The 24,066-nt window shown below is 38.8% G+C and overlaps 2 protein-coding genes across 5 annotated transcripts in view; one reads left to right on the top strand and one right to left on the bottom strand.

The window, feature by feature from the left end:
* LOC111873618 (retinoblastoma-like protein 1) overlaps nt 1-21,256 on the bottom strand; it is a 37,965-nt gene extending 16,709 nt beyond the window's left edge. For 2 of the 3 annotated variants that reach the window (XM_023868485.2, XM_023868487.2), the window contains exons 1-11: nt 20,958-21,256; nt 17,624-17,763; nt 16,790-16,990; nt 16,077-16,267; nt 15,191-15,351; nt 14,562-14,697; nt 7,053-7,175; nt 2,208-2,308; nt 1,418-1,590; nt 566-782; nt 3-206 (exon numbers count right to left, since the gene is read on the bottom strand). In XM_023868485.2, the coding sequence (XP_023724253.1) occupies nt 3-206; nt 566-782; nt 1,418-1,590; nt 2,208-2,308; nt 7,053-7,175; nt 14,562-14,697; nt 15,191-15,351; nt 16,077-16,267; nt 16,790-16,990; nt 17,624-17,763; nt 20,958-21,092 (1,782 nt within the window). In that variant the 5' untranslated portion in view covers nt 21,093-21,256. The remainder of the gene's footprint in view (nt 1-2; nt 207-565; nt 783-1,417; nt 1,591-2,207; nt 2,309-7,052; nt 7,176-14,561; nt 14,698-15,190; nt 15,352-16,076; nt 16,268-16,789; nt 16,991-17,623; nt 17,764-20,957) is intronic. The other variant, XM_023868488.2, reaches the window with a different exon arrangement.
* Nucleotides 21,257-21,817: 561 nt separating this feature from the next.
* The window catches only part of LOC111873623, a 6,018-nt gene continuing 3,769 nt past the window's right edge, over nt 21,818-24,066 (top strand). The window contains exons 1-3 of one of the 2 annotated variants that reach the window (XM_023868500.2): nt 21,818-22,072; nt 22,489-22,678; nt 22,772-22,940. In XM_023868500.2, coding sequence (XP_023724268.1) covers nt 21,855-22,072; nt 22,489-22,678; nt 22,772-22,940 — 577 coding nt within the window. In that variant the 5' untranslated portion in view covers nt 21,818-21,854. The other variant, XM_023868501.1, reaches the window with a different exon arrangement.

The raw sequence follows: 24,066 nt of genomic DNA, 5'->3' as shown, positions 1-24,066 counted from the left end.
ACCATGTTCAGATGCTTCACCATATTCCGCGACAGGTGATCTTCTACTTTCACTATCACCTCAATCACCTTGTAGAAGTAATATGGTTCCACACTCAAGGCATCCAACAGCCAGGGGAATGTTCTCTGCGAGTTGTACGAATAAATCACAATTTCCAGGCAGCAAGCAAACAAGGACTGATGGAACACTTCCTGTTCCAGGAGGCTCTGGAAAAGAAATTTCAACTACTCTCACTCTCTAGCTGCAGAAGCACGTCACACAATGGAATCTTGTTAGCCTTGGGATTACAGGCTTTATTTGTCCGGAGTTGTTTTCTTTCAAAAAATTGATAAAACTTAGTGATCCCAAGGGCAAGATACAATCATCCTCTTTCCCCACCCACTCCTGTTATGTTACCTCCCTTAGAGTCAGGCATTTCCCTCGGCACTACTTCACACGTTTTACATGCACATAAAATGCTTTTAAAATAATTTTTAGTCTTTAAGCTTTCAAAGAAGACAGGATATTTAAAATTAGAGAACCAAAATCAAGGCTAGAAGCTAAGGATGAATGCTGAAATAAATACCGTGAGATCCAAATCAGGTTTCTTCTTTCGTTCTTCAACCAAGATATTCTCTAGCAGTTTGTAGTACAGGCTCTCCCCAAGCTGAAGCCGCTTGCGAGCAAAGTCCATGTGTTGGCCAGGGTGATCTTCAGTATGCTGAGTGTAGCGAGCACAGAACAGATGCCCCATTTCCCTCACCAACTCTGCAATCTTCTCTTTCGGGTCACAAGAACATGACCTGTCCAAGAAAATACATTTCCAGACATCTACCAACGCAATCCAGTAATACGTGAGAACACTGACCAAGCTGGATATAGCATGACATTTCTGCCTGTATTTGGAAGGTAAAGGTATTTCATGCTGTTACACAGTTCATCAAAGTGATTATCTGAACAGTACAAGGCCATGACAGCTTCCTTCCACATCCTTCCCAGTTCATTATTCAGTTACCATTTCATCACTACAGTCTGGACAAATAGCTTCTTTACAGAAATCAGAGACATACAAATAAATTCCAAAGTACTAGTGCATAAGGGAGACAGGATAGCTCAGTTAATATAGCAACAGGCTATGGGCTGTACAGCCAGGGTTCAATTCCCGGCAAGGACAAGAAATTTTTCTATTCTCCACAGTGTTCAGATCAACTCCGTGGCCCACTAGCCTCCTAACCAACAGGTACTAGGCACTCCCAGGGGTAATGCAGCAAGGGCATGAAGCTAATCACTTGCCTCAATCTAATGATGAGGTCAGGACTGGTGGAGCTATTACCTTCATTACCCAGTGTCTTTATGGTATGAATAGTGATTACGTACAGGGACAACTTTTACATACACATAAATATCCACCCCGTTTTTAATTTTATGTAACACAAACCTAAACAATTCAAGAAGCGTTTCACTAGGACTGGCTTGGCGCCCCGCCAGTAGAGTCTGTAGGCGACTCACGCTCTGCGTTGCGGTAGAGACTGGAGTAACATTATGCTGCATCTCCTTGCTCTTGAGATACCTGCGTCCTGTCAGCGGCGTTGATGGAAACAACTGCTGCATCTGGAAACAGAAATCCAGTGATAAAAGGACGCTATGACAGCTGCCTTCCGGCACACATTCCATGGCTGTAATCTGCAATACAAGGCATAATTTTGTTTTGACAGAATGCTTTTCCAGTCTATTTCATCTTTAGCTACATTTCATACCCATGATGATAAAACTGAAAAGTTCTTACAACAGACCAACCAACCAGACTCCATGGAGGTGAATTTTTATTGAGAAGCCAAGAGTCACTCAACTCCTCAATAATTTATCAACATTTTACAGGACCATGAGGTTAATTATCGCCTTCACAAGAGCCCACTACTGGCCCATATCCTGAGGATTAATCCACTCCACAAAATCCCATTTTAACATTATTCTCCCACATACATTTAGGTCTTCCTAGTGTACTCTTTCCTTCTGGCATACAAAATCGAAGAACATAAGGAAATACAACAAATATTAATAACAAAAAGTATGTTTTCTTATTCACAAAAATTGTCTTAAACGGCTAAAATCTGTAATCATACCTTTTGGGCGATACCCTAGAAATGACGTCAACGGCGCCCATGCAGTTAGCACATTCCTCTTACTGTACATCATTATTCAGAAAAGGTTTGTTAAAATATACTTACACCTCCACTGTACTTTTGACCTCCAGCTCTTTTTGCTTGAACTGCAAACTCCATTTCATACATTTTTGCTGGGGTGCCAATGTCTTTGCTTGCATCATCACCTGCATAACCCAAACCATACAAATACAAAACACAACAAAATCAGTATAACAATTCTACTGCTATGACTGAGATTCTCACAGGAAGTCTGCATCACTGCGGCACAAGCTATGGACAAAAATAAGCAGTGATCCCAATCAGTAGGAACAATGGAAAAGTGTACCCCAATGGAGTACATACAATTTCCAAATCCTGTTAATTTTTCATTTATGGCAGATCCGAATCAGCTGCTTCTAACCGCACTGGAAAGACCTACACAACACAGCCAGAAACTGTATTTCTCTTCATTTCATTAAATATTTACCACTGAAAAATGTTTCAATAAAAATTACAGATCTTAATGACATCCACAATTTGTGTGAAGCGTGTATTTTTGTACCATGAAACAGTTTTGAAAAAACAAAAAGAAATCTGGCTTGTAAACATCATGAAGAGGTCATAATGGAACAACAGAAACCAAAATTAAATTCACCCATGAATATTCAAGGTAAACAAAGTTTAAGTAAAATTCATTAAGTAGTTTTACCTTCCAATTTATTGTTTATTGTATACACCTCATGCATAGATCATATAACAAAGCATAACCTCATCAATGTATTAACATTAACAACATTCCTCTACACATGCTGTTTCTAATCTGTTATAAGGCACTAATTCTTCCTACATTTAACTGCCAGATCAAATTTTCTCTGAAGAGTAGTAAATACGAATGGGATCATGTGGGTTGAAGGCTCATGACTGTAATAAAAACAATAATAATAATAATAAAAAAAAAAACAAACAAACAAAACAGGTTGTTTTACTAATGAATGAGTCCTGGAATGGTGATTACAGTCCTATGTATGGGAAACATAAATCCTTGGTCCAACAGCTGATTATCCCAAATCATGATTTTCCTGAATATCCCCCAGGATAATGCTGTGATATTTCCAAAGGCATCATGACCACTTTCTTGCCAACCAATTACAATCATCCTGTCATGAAATTATAAAACCTACATAGTTCTGAACATGTTCCAAGTATTCTCATGGCTTCCTTGATACCCACAAACAACTTCAACCAAGAAGATGGATACAAATCGAGTGCAGTCCACTTCAACCTCTTTATCTACAACTCTTCTTCCTTTCCATTGGACAGTATGACTCTGTGATCAATTCCATGCCTACTCCAAAACCTAATATTGGCCTATTTCCTCCTCCTATCTCAAGGTACACTCGAAAGATACAGATCTGACTCACAACATGGCAAAACCCGAAACCTGAAACTGCACTCATAAAGAGGACAAGACATTCATATTCTCTTACAATTTAGTCCCCTAACCTCAATGTATCTCCCACTGATATACCAGCATGGGAAAGTGGACAACAACATTTCTAGAAACACTTTCAACTTCAGTCAGATATTCTAAAGGTAAGATAAAAGTGGACAGATGACTGCATGTTAGAAAGTGGCATAAAATTCGACATCCATTCATTATTGTTTTAATCTCCAAACTGTGAAGGCCAAATTAAGCTTCTGGTTTAGTTAAGATACAAATGCAACATCTGCAAAAACAAAGATTAAAAGCCTGAGTGGGTATTTGCTTCCTCCATCTTGAGTTCTGAGTCCAATGATTGTGGGATTTCTTTACCTCCATCATACAGCAATGATTCGCTTAACCAACAGGGAATTGCCTGATTAGATTCATCAATTATCATACATGTTTATGAAAATCTGTAACTCTCTAACAACGTTTCGATTCAAGCCAGTGCCTATACAGTCATCAGGCCAACCACCGATGCCAGAGTGGCAAATGCAAATGCTGCAAGCATACACAACAGCCTAATGTACGCGACAATCATAAAACTACACATGGAGGCTGACATATAATAGAAAAGGCCATTTCTTGAACTCAAATTAATTTCAAACTATTCTACAGGGAATTTTAACAAACAAAGAGATCCAATTCTTTATTCATACATACTTTATTTAGTTGATTCAGTCAGTGTAGATGATTGGAAGGTGGTTGACAGGGACATATAGTTACATGTGATATCAACTGTGTGTACAAGACAAAGAAAACTGCTGGAAGCAAGCAACGAGGTTGGGACCAGGACACAATGTGCTTAATTCCACTCCTAGCACAGCCAATATATACTTCAACATCTTCACAGATCATGCTATTTTAGTCTGTTCTGGCTTAAAATTAAGGACCTTTGAGGGCCTTGCAACTGCAGACAACATATTAAGTCTCACATATGATATGATCTGGTGGACTAAATATATTGCACATGAGCCCACAGATAGCATCGAACCCAGTTCTTGAAGACTTCATAATACCAGAACACCTCCACTCCAATAATTATAATTGAAGGATCGCCCACATGTATGGAGATGGCTCTACAATTGCCATATGTATCATAAACATTTTTGCAGAAAAAGCAAATTCTGGAGGGAAAACTCTAAGATATAAAGCATTTCACTTGTGCTATACTTGGGAATCACGGGAGTGGCTGTAAAAATTGCCCAATGTCAACAAAATTCTTAGCTGAAATATGGATAAATCTATACTGATTTTATTTTTGTGATAATATACCCTAGATCTATACTCTCTGCTCAGTCTATCTAAAGTGTATTTTTTTATGTTCCTCTCTTGTCCGCAGGGTTTCTGAAACAAAATTTTCTATGTATTTCTAGTTTTCTTTTTGTACTGCAAGCTGTCATGGAGTATTTTTACTTATATCATTCAATGCACAGTACCCTTCTTCAACGCCCCCCCCTTAAAAAAAAACTTCAAATACTGCTAATGTGCAAAGTGAAATACACTGCATACTCAACATTCTACAAGTTATAAAAATGCGACAAAATACTCACACCACAGCACTGCTGACAGGGGTTACTCCATTCCCCTTTCAAAGACTTTACTATAAAATAGTGCAGAATTTAATCACCCATGATTCAACCCCAGACGTGGCACACCTATAAGTTCCCGACAAATAAATTACACTATCATATGTGACAACTTCATGCAAAGCCAGAATAGTGAAGCCAGAGGAGATGGCCATTGCTACACAATGGCTCTGTAAACACATTTTCACAGCAATCAAATCATGCAACAGCAGTTAACAGGTTGTTGCGAGAGTCACCCTCCCTGATGGAGGAATCCCCATTGCTGGAAGTCATTAAGTAGCAATACCTTGCAAAGACAGCATCAAAGCAATGTCCAGTGAACCCATGGATAGGTGAGAACAGCAACGTGTATACTAGAGATTTGTGAAGTGCAGTCATGAGTTGTGTAAGAGTTCAATAAATCCATTTACCAACCCAAACCCCTTCCACAGTCACTTAAATATGATATTTTGTACCACACAAACAGGCATGATTCTTAATAACTTAAAAAACTAGTCATATATGCGTACTGTCACATAGTATGTGTGTGACTATAGACAGGCTTTGGATTGGTGAATGGATTTATTGACCACTTATACACACAAGACTTAGAAGTACATGCAATTACAGCACTACTGCTAATCTCCACAATTCACAAATCACCACAGCATCCACTAAGCCTTTTCCAGCCTGCTGTGTCTTCACCAGCCATTGCCTGGCAATGGCTTCTAATAGTGGATATTCTTCAGCTTCATGTGCTCCTTTCTTCACAGACTCCTGTACAGAACCCACTCTCAACTGACATTTTATAGCGGATTCTACACAAAAATTGTGCGTGAATTTCACTTCGATCTCAGGTTCATTATAAACCTACTTTATATGAAGCTCACATCAAATATCTCAAAAACAATTTATCACTGAAATATGGGAACATGAAATCAAAACCTTTTTGCATCTGCATGTAATTAATAAAATACACGCGAGAACTTGCACCTCATGGCAACTAGTTTTATTTAATGATGCTGGCAGAAATGGTTACAAACCTATTTACTACAAGCAAACATCAAAATGGATGAGCAATACAAAATGGCAAATCATTTGCACACTAGGAGTATATACACCTTGGTTAATTCTGTGCTGTATCACACTTTATGCTATGCATGTTAATGGGACCCCAAATAGGATGAATGCCAAGAGAAGAAAAAGAGAAAGGCCAGTATAAGAAATGAGGAAACACTGAAGGATAAAGAGCACCCCCCCCCATGCAACTCCATAAATACACCTTAATTCAAAACAGCCAATTCAAGTATGCATAAAACTGTACACAATTCAGATATGAATAATCAAAGTACTTTATTAACATTAAACATCTAAAAGACTTGAACATTTTCACCTGGAACTCTGAAATTATTACTAATATTTCCTCATCCACTCAAAACAACCTCAGTTTGAAGAACCTTCAAAACACATCCCTCACGTAAGCGTCAAAATGTTCAACAGAGAGAGAATGTATTGTATTTATTCTAACATGTTCTTCTTTCGGCTTTCCACAAAAATCTAATTGGGGGGGGGGGGAAATGGGGGGGTTTACTCCATATAGTAGTGGCCAAAGCGTGAAGATGAGCACTTGCCTCCATCTCAAGCCAAAGTTAAGAATGTGTAGAGCTATACCTCCACGCCCCCATACATCTTAGAGTCGTGCTTAATTACGTACAAAAACACTTCTGACACCGCTCAAAATTCCAGTACTTTTATTTCCTGACCAAGCTTGTCTACACACGAGTGGCAAACATTAACATACATGTTAAACCACATGCTACTACTGTCAACCACGTCCAATCACCTATGCAACTGATAACCTGATTAGCGCTCTCTCACCTTCATCACTATTTCTATCCCTGAGCACTGGTCGTGTTTCCCTTGGGATAGAACAGACTAATGCAGCAATCAAATGGTTCCGTCTAGCCCTTGGCCCCAACGCTCGCAATCGCTTGCATTCCGCTGCAGCAGCAAAGCAATTACTGTCCAACACGAGGAAGCAGAACTCATCACGTACCCTAGAGGGTACTGTAGTCAGCAGAAACAAATACTGTATCTTTCACATTAACACTGTTTAACCCTTTCACTGTATGTCAGGTTACTTCACTCCAGCTGTCAAAATTATAACACAATTACACCTGGGTGCTACATTACCTGTCTGCCTACAAGAGGTAACTACTTTGCAGCATTACAAACTAGAAAGCCCAATTTCTTTGAACAAACGGAACGTGGAATCTCCAAGTTAGATTTCACTCAAAGTTCCAGTGTTCATGTACTATGTTTACTAGAGCATGATAGAGATCTTGTGAAACACTGTGCTCTGAGTAAGGAAACCTGCAATCCTCTCCTAGCATTCAGAGAAGTGAAGAAACTTTGCTCCATCTTATGGGATGACACCATATAGTCTGATGTTTACTGATGTTTCACACAAACATACTGCATCAATCTTCAGAGTACAAAAGGTGTGAAAAGGAAACTATCCTATCCTGGAGATGGTATCAATGGTTTCTCCAAAACACAACATCGAACTATCAGACTATACAATATCACATTCAAGTAGACACCAATCTTCATTTTAATTTGCTTTTTCAATTTTAGCTCAATTTTTTTGCATGTTACTCATATAATGCATAGCATGGGCAATTTTATTCAGTTATGAACTATTAAAAGAGACAAGCAAAACTTCAAAACCTGGAACACCATAAAAACGAATCTCCTGTGATTCCATGCGCTAGTGTGACAGCCACAAATGCAATAAGCCACCTTCTTACTATGAATGTTATGTCTTTCATCTTTGCTGAAAGGGATAAGACAATTCCTGGCTTATAGCACTGTGAGATGTCAGGCTTCCAATGATTCAGAGTAAACATTACTATGCACCTTCTGGGCAGAGATTAAAGAGCACACCTGGTCCCCACATTTATTGGATCACATAATGAAGCTACAAAGTATTTTACATGGCCCCTATCATCCAGCAGTACAACTGAGATTAATGTGTGAACGACAAACAGCCCTAGTTCCTATTGGTTTGCTCACAGTTCTGGTCCCAGCTCTCCTATCTCTATATCTATACCATTCTTCCTGCATGTTTTATTGTTCTACCCTGAAGATGGAGACAGTGTTCTTCCAAAATATTGATCCTAACCTATAAAACTACACAGTGTCAGTGGAACTTTGAATTAAAACTCTGTTCAGTTTGAATTGGGTGGAAAGTGTGGTGTAATAGGTATTAGCTGAAAAGTATCAATCACACTGCAAAAACAAAATCAAGGATTTTATTTCATTTGCTGCATGTCTCTATACTGTAAACATTACATCACTGTCCAAATCCTACAGTCCAGTGACTGTCACTTAGTTCTATATAAATATAAAAGGTAACTCAGGGGATGGTCAAAAATATGGAAACACCTCGTGAAATGCATGCCTGAATTGAAGTGTTTATTTTAGCGACGTTTGTAGGTCACACTGTCATATCTGCCCAACACCACTACCTGTACAACCTCTGCAATACGTTGCAAGCTTCATTTGTTGTCAAGACAGTGTTCTGTGCAATATTTTGTGCATCACGTCAGAGCTAACAGAATTCGAACGCGGGCAAATTGATGGGGCCCATATGGTGGGTGCTTCCTTAACTAAGGTAGCCGAGGTTTTTGGTGTTTGCGAGGCACAGTATCCAAGATTATGACCGCATACAGGAGGACTGAAAAACTGCATCCGATAAACACCAGCGTTGACGGAAATGTGTGCTGAGCGATCGAGACAGACGAACATTGCGTAGGATTGTGACAAAAAATTAGAAGACTACAGCTGCAAAAGTGACTGCTGAACTGAATGTCATGCTCACAAACCCTGTCAGCACCAAAACAGTACGAAGGGAACTCCACAAGCAGGGTATTTCTGTACGAGCTGCAATTTCAAAGCCACTCATCAGTGATCAAAATGCCACTAAGAGGACAGTGTGGTGCTAAAGTCATAAAACATGGACTATGGAGCAATGGAAGATGGTCATTTGGTTGGATGAGTGCACCTTCACACTGTTTCCGACTTCTGGCCGAGTTTACGTCTGGAGAACGCCATCCCAAGCCTACGATCCAGATTGTTTGCTGCCAAGAGTGAAACATGGCAGGGGTCCGATCATGGTATGGGCAGCCATATTGTGGTATTCTGTTGGACATCATTACCCTGCAAGGTCACGTCACTGCCAACGACTATGTGACCATTTTGGGCGACCAGGTCCATCCCATGGTGCAAACTTTGTTCCCCAATGGTGATGCCATTTACCAAGCCAACAATGCCTGTGTTCACATAGCTCACGTCCAGGACTGGTTTTCTGAGAACGAAGATGGAGTGTCACATCTGCCATGGCCCCGACAATCACCAGATATCAATATTATTGAGCCTTTGTGGTCTGTTTTGGAGAGCAATCTGTGTGCGCGCTATCCACCTCCATCATCGTTAACAGAACTTACCATGTTTTTCAGGAAGAATGGTATAAGATTCTCTTGAAAATCATACAGGACCTCTATTTATCAATTCCAAGGAGACTGCAAGCAGTTCTGCAAGCCAGAGGTTGTCCTACACCATATTAGTCATGGTAATGTGTTTTTTGTTGGGTGTTTCCATATTTTCCCCATTCCCTGTATAAGTGTCTGAGTATCATGCCTTAGAACTATATCAGAGGAATGTAGGTAAGTTCCACTGATTCTTACTCCTTCCATGTTATATCACATATACATCCTCTGACCGGTCATGTTAGGTGAGATTAGATTACATTAAAGTAGGTTATGTCATAGACATGCATGTCCTTTGATTTTACTTTATTCTAAATTATTCACAGAAAACTCAGCATGGAAAGGATTAACTTCAGCACTTGCTGGAGGTGAGTGGCTGGTTTCACATTCCTGCTAGAGAAATCTCAAATTTTGTAAGTTGTTAAACAAATAGAACCAACTCCATGATTCAGGTATACAGTTCCCTTACATTTAAATATGGATGAAACAAGTGAACTTTAACATCATTTCACAAAAAGTTTAAATAATTATGGTTTTCCCAAAATAAATTTACTGTATTTTACATGTTCAGATTATGGTGTCTTTATAAGAATGGAAGAAATAAAACCAATACATTTTTAAAGAACAAATTAAAAGAATCAAATATTCTGCACACGACACCAAAACAAAATGTTTAAAATTGTCCTTCCAGTTCAAGGAACACAACTCAGTGTGTACGAAGTGAACTGCAATTTACAGTAACTAGAACCAAGAACACAGCAGTGAAAGGGTTAACCATATGATTCGAGATAAAGGAAATGTTTCTACTCAGTTTTTGGTACCTTGCTGAAATAAAATATGCAATCAAGAAAAAACAAAAACTGTACAACAGCCCCCAAATTAAAAGGAAAAACCTACAACACTTCAAAACTACTAACAAATTTTATGGCTTTACATTTCAATAAAGGTAACACAACACATTGCTGTCTCAGCAAACGAAAAGGGTACCCTAGTTATGTTTCGAGCCTCCATAGGGATATCCGTCTGACATTCACTGTAATTAATGATCAGCAAATGACACGACAGCTCGTTGACTGCAAATCCAAATAGGCAATCAGTTCGCAAGGTTTACAACCAACTTCTAAGAGAAGACAAGAGAAGCTGCTATCAAACAAATGAAAAGAGATACTGAAAAAGTTGACAACAAAACAAAAACTTCCCATGACCAACCCTTTCAACACTACTTTTGGATGAAATTCGGCTGTGCATATCAAGCTGTAATAGGAGAGATGAATCTTAGGTCCAAATCTATCTTGCTTTGAAGTGGATAAAAATAAGTGATCTGTAAAGGCACAGATCAAAGTACTACATATGAAATCCTAATAGCAGCAAACAAAGGAGTACAAAATATTAAACGCGTCACACTTACGCCTTGAACAGTGTAACTTCTGTACCTATTACTGGACCTGTAACTACACAACTAATGCTGTTATACTTTTATTTCTGCAAATTTTTGTGTTTTGGTTTTCGTGGGTAATTTGTAATGAAATTAATATTGGCACTGTGATGTAGCAGTTGGCATACCTGCTCATTCTGGGCTATTTTACAGCATTCTCAGTATCTAGACAACACAGCACTGAATGATAGCAGAGGAGATAAATGATGAATTCAGAAGAATTTAGATGTGGTCATGGTCTAATGTATGTACTATCCCAGCATTTCCCTGGAGGGACTGAGGAAAACAACAAAATGCCAAGATAGCTGGTGTCCTGGCTGAGATCTGGAACACCTCTTGAACGCAAGTCGTACACCAACTTGCTAAGCAGTTTGCATTTTAAATTAATGTACCTGTATATTCTCTTACTTATGAATATATCTGAGCAGCAGTTGTTTGGTGACATGTCTAATAATAAGTACGGAAAAGAACCACATGATTCTCTCTCACACACACGTACACATATGCAACTGCCATGTTGATTAAAGCAAAACATTTTATACTTGAGATCTTTACCCGCTTCAAGTAATCCATTTTTCATCTCATTTCAGTATCATAATATTTCTATATAAGAACCCTCCACCACTGCGCATTCACAGCATATCAATTCTAGACAATGCTAATGGAGTTACTGAAAATATGGACTAGAACTATTCCAGCTACTGTGTTTACTTACTGCCAATGATACGTTGCATCCTCACAGAAGAATAAACAAAAGAATCATTGGTGGAAGATTTTGTCATGCAATAAAGGATTACAAATGCGTGAAATAAGTTAGGACGGTCAAATAACTTCCTAACGGGTGAAAACACAGCTGTGAACTAAGGAGAATTACGGTGATTAAAGTAAAACATCATTGTTGCACTCATGCACCACACCATAAAGAAGTATGGGGGAACAGAGGTAAAGCTCCAGTCTTAACCCTGGCACTTGATATATAAGTGGGCAATTTCATGCTTCCCACGGAGAAGAGTTTCTCTTATGCATTGGCGAGGAGGCTGGGGGGATGCCAGAGCCAGTTTCAGCACACTGGCAAAATGAAAAATCCTTGATCCTGCCAAGAACTGAGCCTTTCTTATCCAGTACCTAACAGGTCACAGGTGGTTCTGTTTGGTGCATGAATGGAAGGTGACAGAATACAAAGACACCAAGACATGGAAATACAGTACACAGAACATGATAAAGATTACTGTTTTCCAGCATGTGATGCTGTGTAGTCTGGCAAAATGTTAATAATGTTAGAGAGGAGCCTGCTGCATCCTACCGAACTACACGGTGTCCTTTCCTAAAAGATAATACTAATATGCAAATGCACAGTATGCTGAAACAAGATCTACACTTGGCAACAGCAAAACTATCAAAATCAAGCACTTCAAGAATACTATGGCATAGACACAGCCCACTGAGCAAAGAATGTGAAACAAACGATGAGAGAACAAATGGTGCTATTCAATGGCACGGTAAACACGCTTCTATGGTCATCTTCAGGCAAGCCCCGATCCATACTCCCCTTCCAGTATGTTTTTCTTCCCATATAACTTACACTTCTACCCCAGGCCATGCTATAGCTCGAACGGTCAGTCGTTGGCTCCCCACCGCAGCGGCCTGGGTTCAATCCCGGGTCTGGTCAAGTGGGATTTGTGGTGGACTAAGTGGCACTGGGGCAGTTTTTCTCCAAGTACTTCAGTTTCCCCTGCCAATCTTCATTCCACAAATTGCTCCACCATCACCCTCACCTATCATTTGGGGCTGGTACAATGGGCCAGAAGGGGCCGCAGCACAAGGGACTTAGTCCCACTCCACTAGCAATAAAAAAAATACACTTCTACCCTGAAGATAGAGGCTGCAATTCCTCTGAAAGCTTGCCTTTCATTTACCAAAGTACACAGAGTCTACCACCTGACTAATCTTGAAACTCAGCGCCATCAGAACCTCAAATCAGAACTCCATCTATTGCACCAAATCTGATGAGATGGTTCTACGATTAACAATGCCAGTTACGTACATAAAAACAGCAATAACTGTTTAAGGCTGAAAATTGTTCTTTACAGAAACTAAAAATATCAATTAGATGCGTAAGTTGCCATTGAAAGCCGTTAAAGTACGGTGTTCTGGAATACAAATAGGGCAATAAACAATGCTAAAGTCTGGGCTGAACTAGGTAACAGCAGTTTGAAAAACATTGTGCTGTTGTAAATGCCTCTATTGTTGACATGGGATTCCATATCAATATCCTTTACTCAAACATATGCAGAAACCTTCATGCAATTTTTTACAGAATCAACAATAAAAAATAAATATCTTCTACTCTCATTTTTTTTCTAGAACTTCAGGTAACTGCATATTAGTCTCAAGAAAATTTCTGTATAAGAGCTGATTTGTTTGTAACCATCAATTATAACAGAAATAGCATAAAAGATACAAAGACCCTGTCTTATTGACACCAGGAATGTAATAGAAAAATTATGAAACTTGAGTGGCATGATTACAACACTCATAAGACAGTATTTTATCCAATATTTACACCATTACACTTCTGAAAGTAGTAGTGACAATTCCAAAAACATGCAGACACAACTGTGTTAGAAGTGTCACCTCCAGAAAGTTAGTCAAGTTTCAATGGACTGCATGGCATTATACCCCAGAAGACAGAAACCTTCAGCTGGGTCAATGTCCATCAAATCACGTTAATTCCATATAATGGAATGCATTTAACAGTCATACCACATATAGATATAGGAGAGTATGTTACCATTCCCTTTCTTCTAAAGCCTTTCCACCTAATCTACAAATACTGAACGAAGCTTTATAGACTTCAACATGGAAAAGACACACAGTCAAGGCTATGAATATAATGCATTTCACACAATTGCTATCTAGCTCCCATGCAACATGCCACAAATCCATACAACAGACTAACACATTCACTGAACATAGTGCAGGACAACATGTGTTCAGTTACTCCAGCAAAAGTACTAGTATTACCCAATATTTCTATACATTCACTCATTATATGGCTCATGAATGCAGCAACATTCTGAGAATTTAAAAGAGCCAACTATCAATCTTCACTTAACACAAGCATCACATTTTTGAGACAAATTGAAATCTCTTGAAGAATATCAGAGTTACAAACTGCTGCTTCAATAAATAACCATGGCTTTCTTTTTATAAAGACATGGAATCATAAAGGAATATAAGTGAATAATGAACCTAGTAATGAACAAATTGCGTTTCAATGACTTCACATTATTACACTTAAAAAAGTTACCTTAGTAAGGCAATACAGCCTAACAGTAATGGTAATGAACATGTTGGGAGGCATCACACACCATGCCATTGTCTAAATAGTGAGTCTCTTACCTAAAAATATTCTCTCATCAAAATCTCCTTCGCTCAAAACATATTCCTCATACGCCTTGCTGACAGCATTGTAACTGTAGTCGAAGCAGCCCTGGTCCAAGATGCCACATAATTTGGAAGCATTACCCTTCAAAACCTGCATAAAAATGGGTTATATGGAACATACTAAAAGCTGGAAATGTACCTGCTTATGAACATGACTGTATCCTTGCAACAAATATGCACTTATGAGCAAATGAAAATGACAGTAATATACTACATGCAAAAAAGATGCTCTGGTTTTAACTAGGCTTTCCTTCATTGTATTACATACACGAAGCACTACTTCTCTGGTGAAGCAAATAAATCAATGTAAAAAAGCACAATCTTTGGATTGTCATATTATGAAACAGAACAAGTCTGCTATCAATACTTACTGAAACCATGATCACTGAAGGAAAATATATGTATGACACTGCTGTATATTTCACTCACTTTCTTGCCAATATGCAATGTTCTCAGGAATCAGATGCCTCTGGACTATATCTGATAATAATTACTCAACATTTAAACCTCAGCCTCTACAATATAGCAATACGCACCAACTTTATGAATCACAGAACATTAAGCTGCAATATAAATATACTTACACCTGTGTCAAATAGTCTCCTAATGTGAATCTTCCAAGTATACTCTTTAATGCCCTTTGCCTCTACTGCTGCTCCTCCATACTTCTCACAAAGGTGGTGTATGATACAGGGTGCCTCAGAAGGAGGAACGTAGTCTTGGTCCCGGAAGTTTGAGGGAAGCCCTACAAAGATTAAGGACACAACAATGTATCAAAACACCACTGAAAACATGGAGCACTCTGGAATACAATGTACATGTATGTACATGTTCTGATGCGTGCAAATTATGAAGCTCCTGAAACACAACTTTCTGCAACCTTCTCTTACTTCTTCTCAGAACCAAACATTCCAGTCCACACCATGTTCTCAAACACCCTCATTACTCCATATTGCATTATCTCCACTTTCAGAAAATGAAAGAAAAACATATACATAACCACTTTTGGAAAATAAATTTGGTCTTAATCAGGCAAGTGTGTGCTACAGAAACTCCATACCTGGGTCTATGTGTGGGATGGTCTTCATGAAACTTTCACCAGAAGTCTGATCACACCAAGAATGGTATGGAAGCGGTCTTCGCTTCAAGCAATAGGTTTCATGTAGTATACTAACATTTTTTAATATTTTAATTTTAATACATAAATTTTATTATAGTACATGATGAATATACATTTTAAATCATTTTATAAATGATACATGATGGCGAGCAGTGCAATAATTTAATGTAAATAACACACCTGAGGAAGGCACAGTGATGCCGAAACATGCAGTGAAGTGACAAGTGAGATTGTGTGCACCAGAAGACGGTCAATACATACACATCATAGTATACTAAAGCTTGAAATGTTGCATAAAAGAACTATGATATGTGCTTGACACATTGAAGATTATGTCCAATTCCTCTTACCAGGAAAATCTGGGTTAAGGATGTCCTGTCGATTAGCAAGGAGAGCATTGGCAAACATCAGGTCACAGCAAGCCAGCAGCAGGTGATACGAGCTGACTAGATCATTACTGACATCAGGAAACTTGCCCTTCACGCACACAAACAACGTCCAGCAGAAGTCGAACACTTTGGCTGAAGTACAGAGCACATTTCTGCTAACAGAAATGTTCACATTCTGATCAGCACTATGAAAGCTGGGAAAACAGGAAGAATGCTTATATAAAGAGAACGGTCTGTAAAAGCAAGATAAAGTTGTGCATGTGCTTAATTAATTAAGTCCCAAGCCATGAAGACATATGTAGAGCAGGGGTGGAAGTATAGTTCCGCTACTCTTGGCATCAGCATTATGTGGAGGTGAGTGGTCAGCTTTGAACCCCAGCCACTTTACCCTTTGGGAAAGAACCTCTGGTAGTCACTGGATAGGAGGCTGGGTGGGCTCCAGAGCCACTCTGGACACTGTGAAGAACACAAAAACCTTTCCCTTGCTGGGAACTGAACCCTGACCCTCCAGCCCAAAGCCCCTCATTATACAGACTCACACAAACAGCTGGTACATACTATGGCCCACCAACTGGTTCCAACACAGGTCTGATTTTTCATCCCCAAAGGAGTCAACTTCCAAAACATTTTTCTTTACAAAAAAAGAGAAAAATGTCCAACTACTGGATACTGACCGCTGTTTCTTGGATCGTGATTGACGCTGCTGGTCATCAACAGGGTTGCGAAACATATCAACAAATATTGGCTGATACTTTTTGAATGTGATATTCGAAACAGCAAAATTTCGCTCCAGCCTCTCAATTTTTCTGCGGAACTCTGGTGGCATATTTGCCATATCCGCCCAATTCTTGCTCTTGCTGAAGAACTGCATCAAGCTAGAACACAATTCCTAGTATTATAAACACTGTTTACTTGATAAACTTCTGGGCATAAGTGTATATAACAGTAGCTAACTTAACTAGACAAGGAATTTGCAGAATTTTATGGTATGTGAAGTTTTACAACAATGTTCACTAAAACCACCTACCGGATCCTCCTCGACATCAGAAAAATCCAGTATACATTTCCATACACTACTTTTCCTACCACTTGCGACCTTGGTTCCCAAAGTGTCTGTTCCCTTTAGGTTTTTCTAATACAAATTGTTTGAATTTTTCATCTTTCTCATGTGTGATACCTGCCAGACTCATTTCATCCTCCATGATTTGATTGCCCTAATAACATTTGGTGAAGAGTACATATCCAACAGGTCCTCAATTTTTTCCAGCCTCCTATTAATTCCTCCCTCTTCAGCTCGAATATTTCTTCAGCACCTGTTCTCAGACACCCTCATTCATGCTCCTTATTAGGGTGAAAAACTAACATTTGTATCTGAATGAAACAGGTATAATTAACCACTGTATTTTTTAATATTTACACAAACAAGTAAATATCTGGTACCCTCATCTTGTTGATCAATCATTAACGTCTTGGATGAACTGCTCACAGATTCTTTGTTGTGAATTTACCTTAGATTGCAGAGTCTGAGTAGTCGAGTGAGGCTGACGCAGTTCCCCTCTACCATCCTACCCGACATTGCCACTGTCGGTGTGGATGATCTGCGGCATGCCACATACAGAGCACAGCCCAGCCAGTGCAGCTGGTCACCCTGCAACATTTATCAACAAATGGTTTGCAATCAACCCTAAAACTTTAGAGGAACCCTGTGTGACAAAATAAAGAAGTATGCATTTCAAACCTAACAAAGCTGACTGTTTTGCTGAGATAAGCACAGTAGAGAAGTGATTCTGTGCTGTGTAAGAAGAGGATACATTCAACATTTATTGTAAATATGAACACTGCAGTGTTATAGAGGGGGGCTTAATCAAAATAGGTGAACAAAAGAACCACCGTGTATCGCAAGGGTAGCATTTCTGAACAGCCTTTATGGGCAATGGCTAGCTGATGATTGGGTAGCTGTGAAAGGCAATATGGCTCTGATTTCTGTAACAGGGCAACTCAGTGCCATTGGAAAGAATAAACCTAGCATCTACCAGCACAAAGCAGGACTGCATCTAAATTCAATTGGATTAATGACAGGTCACATACTACCAAATGGAATGTTTCATGCCTTCGCATATGAAAGGGAATAAGACTTTATGGACAGTCCAGTCTGAGCATTCAATTGCAGGGCTACTGACCCACAAAAATTCAGAATCAGACCATACTTTATGTACGGCCAGAGGTTCGGATGGTAGTGGGTATAAAGATTATGGACTTTTGGGAACAACACCATGTGGTTTCGTAGATACATACCAACATTTCAGGGGAACTGCTACTGCCATCTGCAGCACAGAACTTCTATCTTCTTGGCAGAGGCATGTTCCTCAAATATATGGTACCTATCTATCAAACTATATGGCACCATATCCCAGATAACTGCACCCTTTACTTCTCTTCATGCCATACCGATGTGGCATGACTATTCTGAAGGCATGTAATGCACCATTCACTGCCCACTTCAGGGAAACTTGTATTCCACATGATATATTCAAAAGATGTGTCACCAATATGGAGACTAAAGGCAGATTAACTATGTGATTATGTCTCTTCCTGTCTGCAAACAACAAAGCTCCGTGCTACAATAAAGACTTTTCTACAATCATTGTGATTCTAGTTTTCGGTCACTGCAACATTCCTCTTGTTGCTATGAGCATTATTGTACGGTTTCTAGTATATACCTTCACCTTTCAGATTCCTGCCCAAGTCCCAACTTTTTCTCCCTAACTGGCTAGGGCTGTAAAGGTTGCCCACTGCATTAGTTGCTCTTAAAATACAGACCACACTTCCTATGGGTGTCCCTATCACCTACCATGTATTCCACTTCTCCAATGTCCAAATTCCAGAAGCTGGATAAAAACTTTAGTATACATACTAAACATACCAGTTAGTAAAAAGGCCTTCAATACTTGTATCATATTACATTTTGATGCTGGAAGAAATAAAAAGTGTAATCCCTCTCTAGGCAGGCCATCTATAAGCATTCCAGCTCTTATTTGAGGACACATATTGACATTCTGGCATGTGGAGTGGTTACCCTTATCATGGTAACAAAATGTTTGAATATGAGGAATTAATTATGTAGCCCAACACATCACACACATAAAAGCTGTCCTCAGATGAACTTAAAATTACTAGCAAACACAGACTAGGTCAAAACTAGACTAATTTGAACTAATCGCACCTGAAATTAAAAACAAATAAATGTAAAGAAACCAGACTGCTGCATTAAGCGTCTACTCTGTTTCTATGAATACTGCAATGAGATACAAGGCTTCATGTGACAAGGGCCAAGTGACACTACAGCCTCATGCCAAGAAATAAAAAAAATCAAAAGGGTTCAGTGCATGCATCTGTAATTGCACCTTCAAGTTAACCTTCAATCAGTCTCATCTTATGTTACCCAAGATTTAAATACAGAATGATGGGCACAATGGTTGGTTAGTATTCATATTTTTGTTCATTCAACAGTATGCGATACTTCTTTACTAAGGTTTGTGTTTTACAATAATATTATGAGGCTCATGAAGTATACCGTGCATGGGGACAATTTGAGACGAAAACTGATAAGAAATGTGCTGATGGCATCTGTGACCCACTTAGATATACTACTAGGTCAACACTTCTAAAGGTGGAAAGAAATCTGAAAGGAACCAAGAGAAAAGCATCCATTTTTAGAAATATAAATAGAAGATAATCCTACTTTCTACACTATGCAGTCTCAACACAATGATACGAATATATAGGTTGGCACAAACACTTTGGAGTAACCTGCACCCTCCTGAAGAGAAAGACAGTACATAGCTCCAAAATATTACCCACCCTTACACATATTCAGTTATTTTGGTTACATGCATGAGGGGTGAATGAGAGATAAAGCTAGCAGAACAGTTCTTGTCCTGTCAGCCTCCCTCACTCCTCCACTTGTGTCTCTTCAGCATCTTGTTTCTGCATGCCGAAGGGCCATGGATCTCATAAATTTAATTTAATATACCAAACTACACAATTATCAGTCATCACCCAGGAGAACAGTATTGGAAGGATATAACCAAATGCCATATCAAACAGTTCTGCAATGATGTAAGTGTATCATAAACTACACAGTGAAGTTTTGTTACCCTACTTAAAATTGAAGGCTCTCAGTTACTAAGTGGGAATGAAAAGTGATATTTCAATTTCTCACAGCCATGACTATGAAATTTTACAGATGCTTCCTGCATCTCAACTAGGGATATTTACAGCACAGCAAACAATAAATATAAAATGCTGAAACATCTGATTTAACACAATCGTAAGAGGGGTGAAAACATGTCACTATCCCATCCGAGAAAAGGGTCAAACACATACATTACGAAATTATAGAGAATAATCAAACTATTTCTACATGACGTTAAACGTAATATTCTCCCTTCAACACAAACGACAGATATCACATTCAAAACGAAGGGTGCGATATGTTCATTCTGCCCACTGAATGTAAATCCTTTAAATATCACGAACATTAAACCAAATTCTGATTATGAATTTTCTACATTACTTAGTAAAAAACATTCATCCCCTTAATCTTTCACAACAGAAAAATAATTTTTATTACGTGTAACGCAAAGGTATGAATAATTTCACTTAATTCGATCGACTGCACAAACATTCCATTTCTACGTTACTGGCAATTCTCCGTCACAGTGAGCTACGGACTATTCTTTATGTTAGCAATAAACTTCATAATTACAAATGGATAATTATATTTGTTCTATATTACAAAATAATAAAATCTGCTGCGTTAGACGTACTACTTATACTTACCTCCAAGGTATAATTTTGTCGTATCGTTTCATAATTTCTCCATGCTTCCTCAGCTGCGTCTTTATCCATATTTAAATTTACACACAACTCTTGATGTCGTTCAAATACATTTTCGTCTGCATTATCTAGTAACATGATTATGGAAAACTTCAAACCTTAACAAGAACCTCACTCTGCTCCCAACCTACACCAACCAAGCATACACCAGTAAGACCCAAGTGGCGGGAAATAAGGCCTTATCACTACTTTATACGAAATGAAGTCCACTGAAAATATACAACGAAAGGAAAGATATATCCATAATTACTTATGAAAACTGATAACCGACTGATATAATTCGAAAATTTCCTCATATTACTATAAGAACCGACGTAACGCAAATAAACTTAACGAACATAACACTTTCATTCGCGACAAAAAACGCGCCAAACTGAAAGCACTTGTAAATATTCTACTTCATATTAAGTCTTGTCGCGAAGAACTGTTTCTTTTAAAGTCACTTAAGATTTCACAAAACTACACCAAATTTAGCAGAACAACATTTAATTTGCATTAACGAATAATTCCGACTGTATAATTTACGCGCCAAATCACGAACGAACTACTTTTCGCGGGAAGTCAACTCGATTGAGTCAAATGCATACTGATGTAATGTTGGAACTGAGTATGTACTGTGGAATAATACTCTTTCTATACCTCCTAGAAACATACTAAGATTTTATAAAAAAAAAATTATTGTTTGATTTCATCATGAGAATAATTACTTCGAATATAAATATGGTATGGTTGGCTACCATTACAGAGAGAAATTTGATGTTGCCGTTGTTTGGAAACCGAAACAATTGAGGAGCTCATTTCGAAATAAAGGTGATGGAGGTTGTGTGAAATGTGAATTGGATGTGTGATACATACAAGAACAATATTCACGCGTCACGTTTCAAAATGGCCTTAATTATGAGTGTTGCAAATATTTTGAGGGTTTCGTTGGAAACGAAGCACTGTATTAATTTCTTGCACTCTCGAAATATCAGTTGTCTTCACAGAAATTTCAACAAATACCTGCTGAGGGAAGCGCGAGTTATGCACAAAATGTTGGGAAATAAAAGGACAGGGAAGTGTGTACCATGTTTTTATCTTGTACACTGACTTAATTTTGTTTTCAATAGTTCTCTCATTTCATATTTTAACTGATGTGTATGCTTAAAAGAATTCCCACAACCTAAGTAGCTAGATTCAGTGGAATGCATATAATCCAAATGAAAATGCATTATTCAGTGTAAGCTCCATAAGCTGTACTGTTTGTGAAGCATCATTAATAACACATTAAATAGTACATTTTACCAAAATACTTAAAAATTATTTAATGGGTCGTGTCCATGATTATCAGATAGGTTATGTTTGGTTTGGTTTAGTTTAGTGTTTCGTTAAGGGCACAGCAAAATTCTGCAATCGTTTTGGTTAGGTTTTCCCACAAAATATGCTGTGAATACATTTATTGGTCTGACTTACAGTTGTATTTTGCATATTAAAGGACACCATGGTACAAATATGAAGGCACAGGTGACATTCCTCCAGTACCAAAAATGGCTGCTCCCAAACCGGATCACAACTTTCGAAGAACCGCCGTTCTTAACAAACTTTTCATGAGACATATCACAGATATGATGGCGTCAGGTGAAGTTGCAAGCGAAATACTTGGCAGAGGAATAGAAATATCTAGAGTATGAACTGTGACTATATATTGAAGTTATTACGTTATATTGATTCATTTTATAATATGTTTTTGTTTTTAATTGCATTACATTCATTGCTAGGTTAAAGTGGCGCCAGATTTTAACAAAGTGAATGTATTCTGGTTAGCCAGAGGAACAGAAAATGATGAAGATGTAGAGAAAATTCTGAAAAAATCTGCTGGACAGCTGCGCCATGAGCTCTCAGAACTTCGTGTGATGGGCGTTGTGCCATATATAGAATTTGTTAAAGGTATCTAATATCTTGAAATGCAATGTACATAATTAATACAGATTGGTTGCAGTATGTGTAGAAACACTGATTCAATTGATTATAAGACTCAGTTTAATGGTTACAGTGTGTAATCAGTGGGCAGACAGAAATTGGAGTTATCCCAAGGAAACCTGTGTTGAAACTTGTTTTCACCATAACTGTTGTACAAACTGGCATTCTTGAAAATGGATCTCCTTTGTGACAGTCTTCACAAGACCCTAAAGACTAAGAGCATGTCAGAAACAAAGCTTACATTTGACCCACTTTTCAAGTAAACTTTGTTTGTTCTTGTTCTATACAAAACTAGGATGGAAGATGACACAGTCACGTGCTTTTGGTTGAGTTACACTTGCCTAGGGCTGTGCCATAGCTCAAGAGGTTAGTTGCTGGCTTCCCACCGCGGCGGCCCGGTTTCGATCCTGGGTCTGGCCAAGTGGGATTTGTGGTGGACAAAGTGGCACTGGGGCAGCTTTTCTCCAAGTACTTCAGTTTCCCCTGCCAATCTTCATTCCACCAATTGCTCCACAATCACCCTCACCTATCATCTGGGGCTAATACAATAGGCCAGAAGTGGCCGCAGTACAAGGGACTTAGTCCCACCTCACTAGCAATAAAAAAAAAATACACTTGCCTATTTGTATGTCCTCTCAAAAATCTGTCACGGTTTTCATATTCTGATCAAATGCTTATTTTATGGTCAAGAACATTGTACCAGCCACCCGCATGGCACATTTTCACACCCTTGCAGGTGATCATAGTGTGTCTAGCACCTCTGTGGTCTAGTGGTCAGAGTTCCTGCCTACAGATCCAGAGGTCCCGGTTCGATTCCTGCCACTACCAAATTTTCTGAGAAGTAGTGGGTCTGGAATGGGGTCCACTACAGCCTTGTGAGGATAGTTGAGGATCTGTTTCAAGGAAATACGGGCTCCAGTCTAGAAAACAGAAATTAACGGCCATGGGGATTCGTTGCGCTGACCACACAACACCTTCTGTCCGCTAAAGTTGGCACTAACTTCACCGATGAGCAGCGGTCGCTCAGTCAGTGTAGTTCGCTTGCGGACTAGAACCACGGAGTTTGTTTTTTTGTATATGGCTTTTCAAGCCA

This window comes from Cryptotermes secundus, unplaced genomic scaffold, assembly GCF_002891405.2.
Source record: "Cryptotermes secundus unplaced genomic scaffold, Csec_1.0 scaffold644, whole genome shotgun sequence".
In the NCBI taxonomy this organism is placed as follows: Eukaryota; Metazoa; Arthropoda; class Insecta; order Blattodea; family Kalotermitidae; genus Cryptotermes; species Cryptotermes secundus.
The sequence above is the reverse complement of the archived record's forward strand: the minus strand, read 5'-3'. Positions and strand labels throughout refer to the sequence as shown.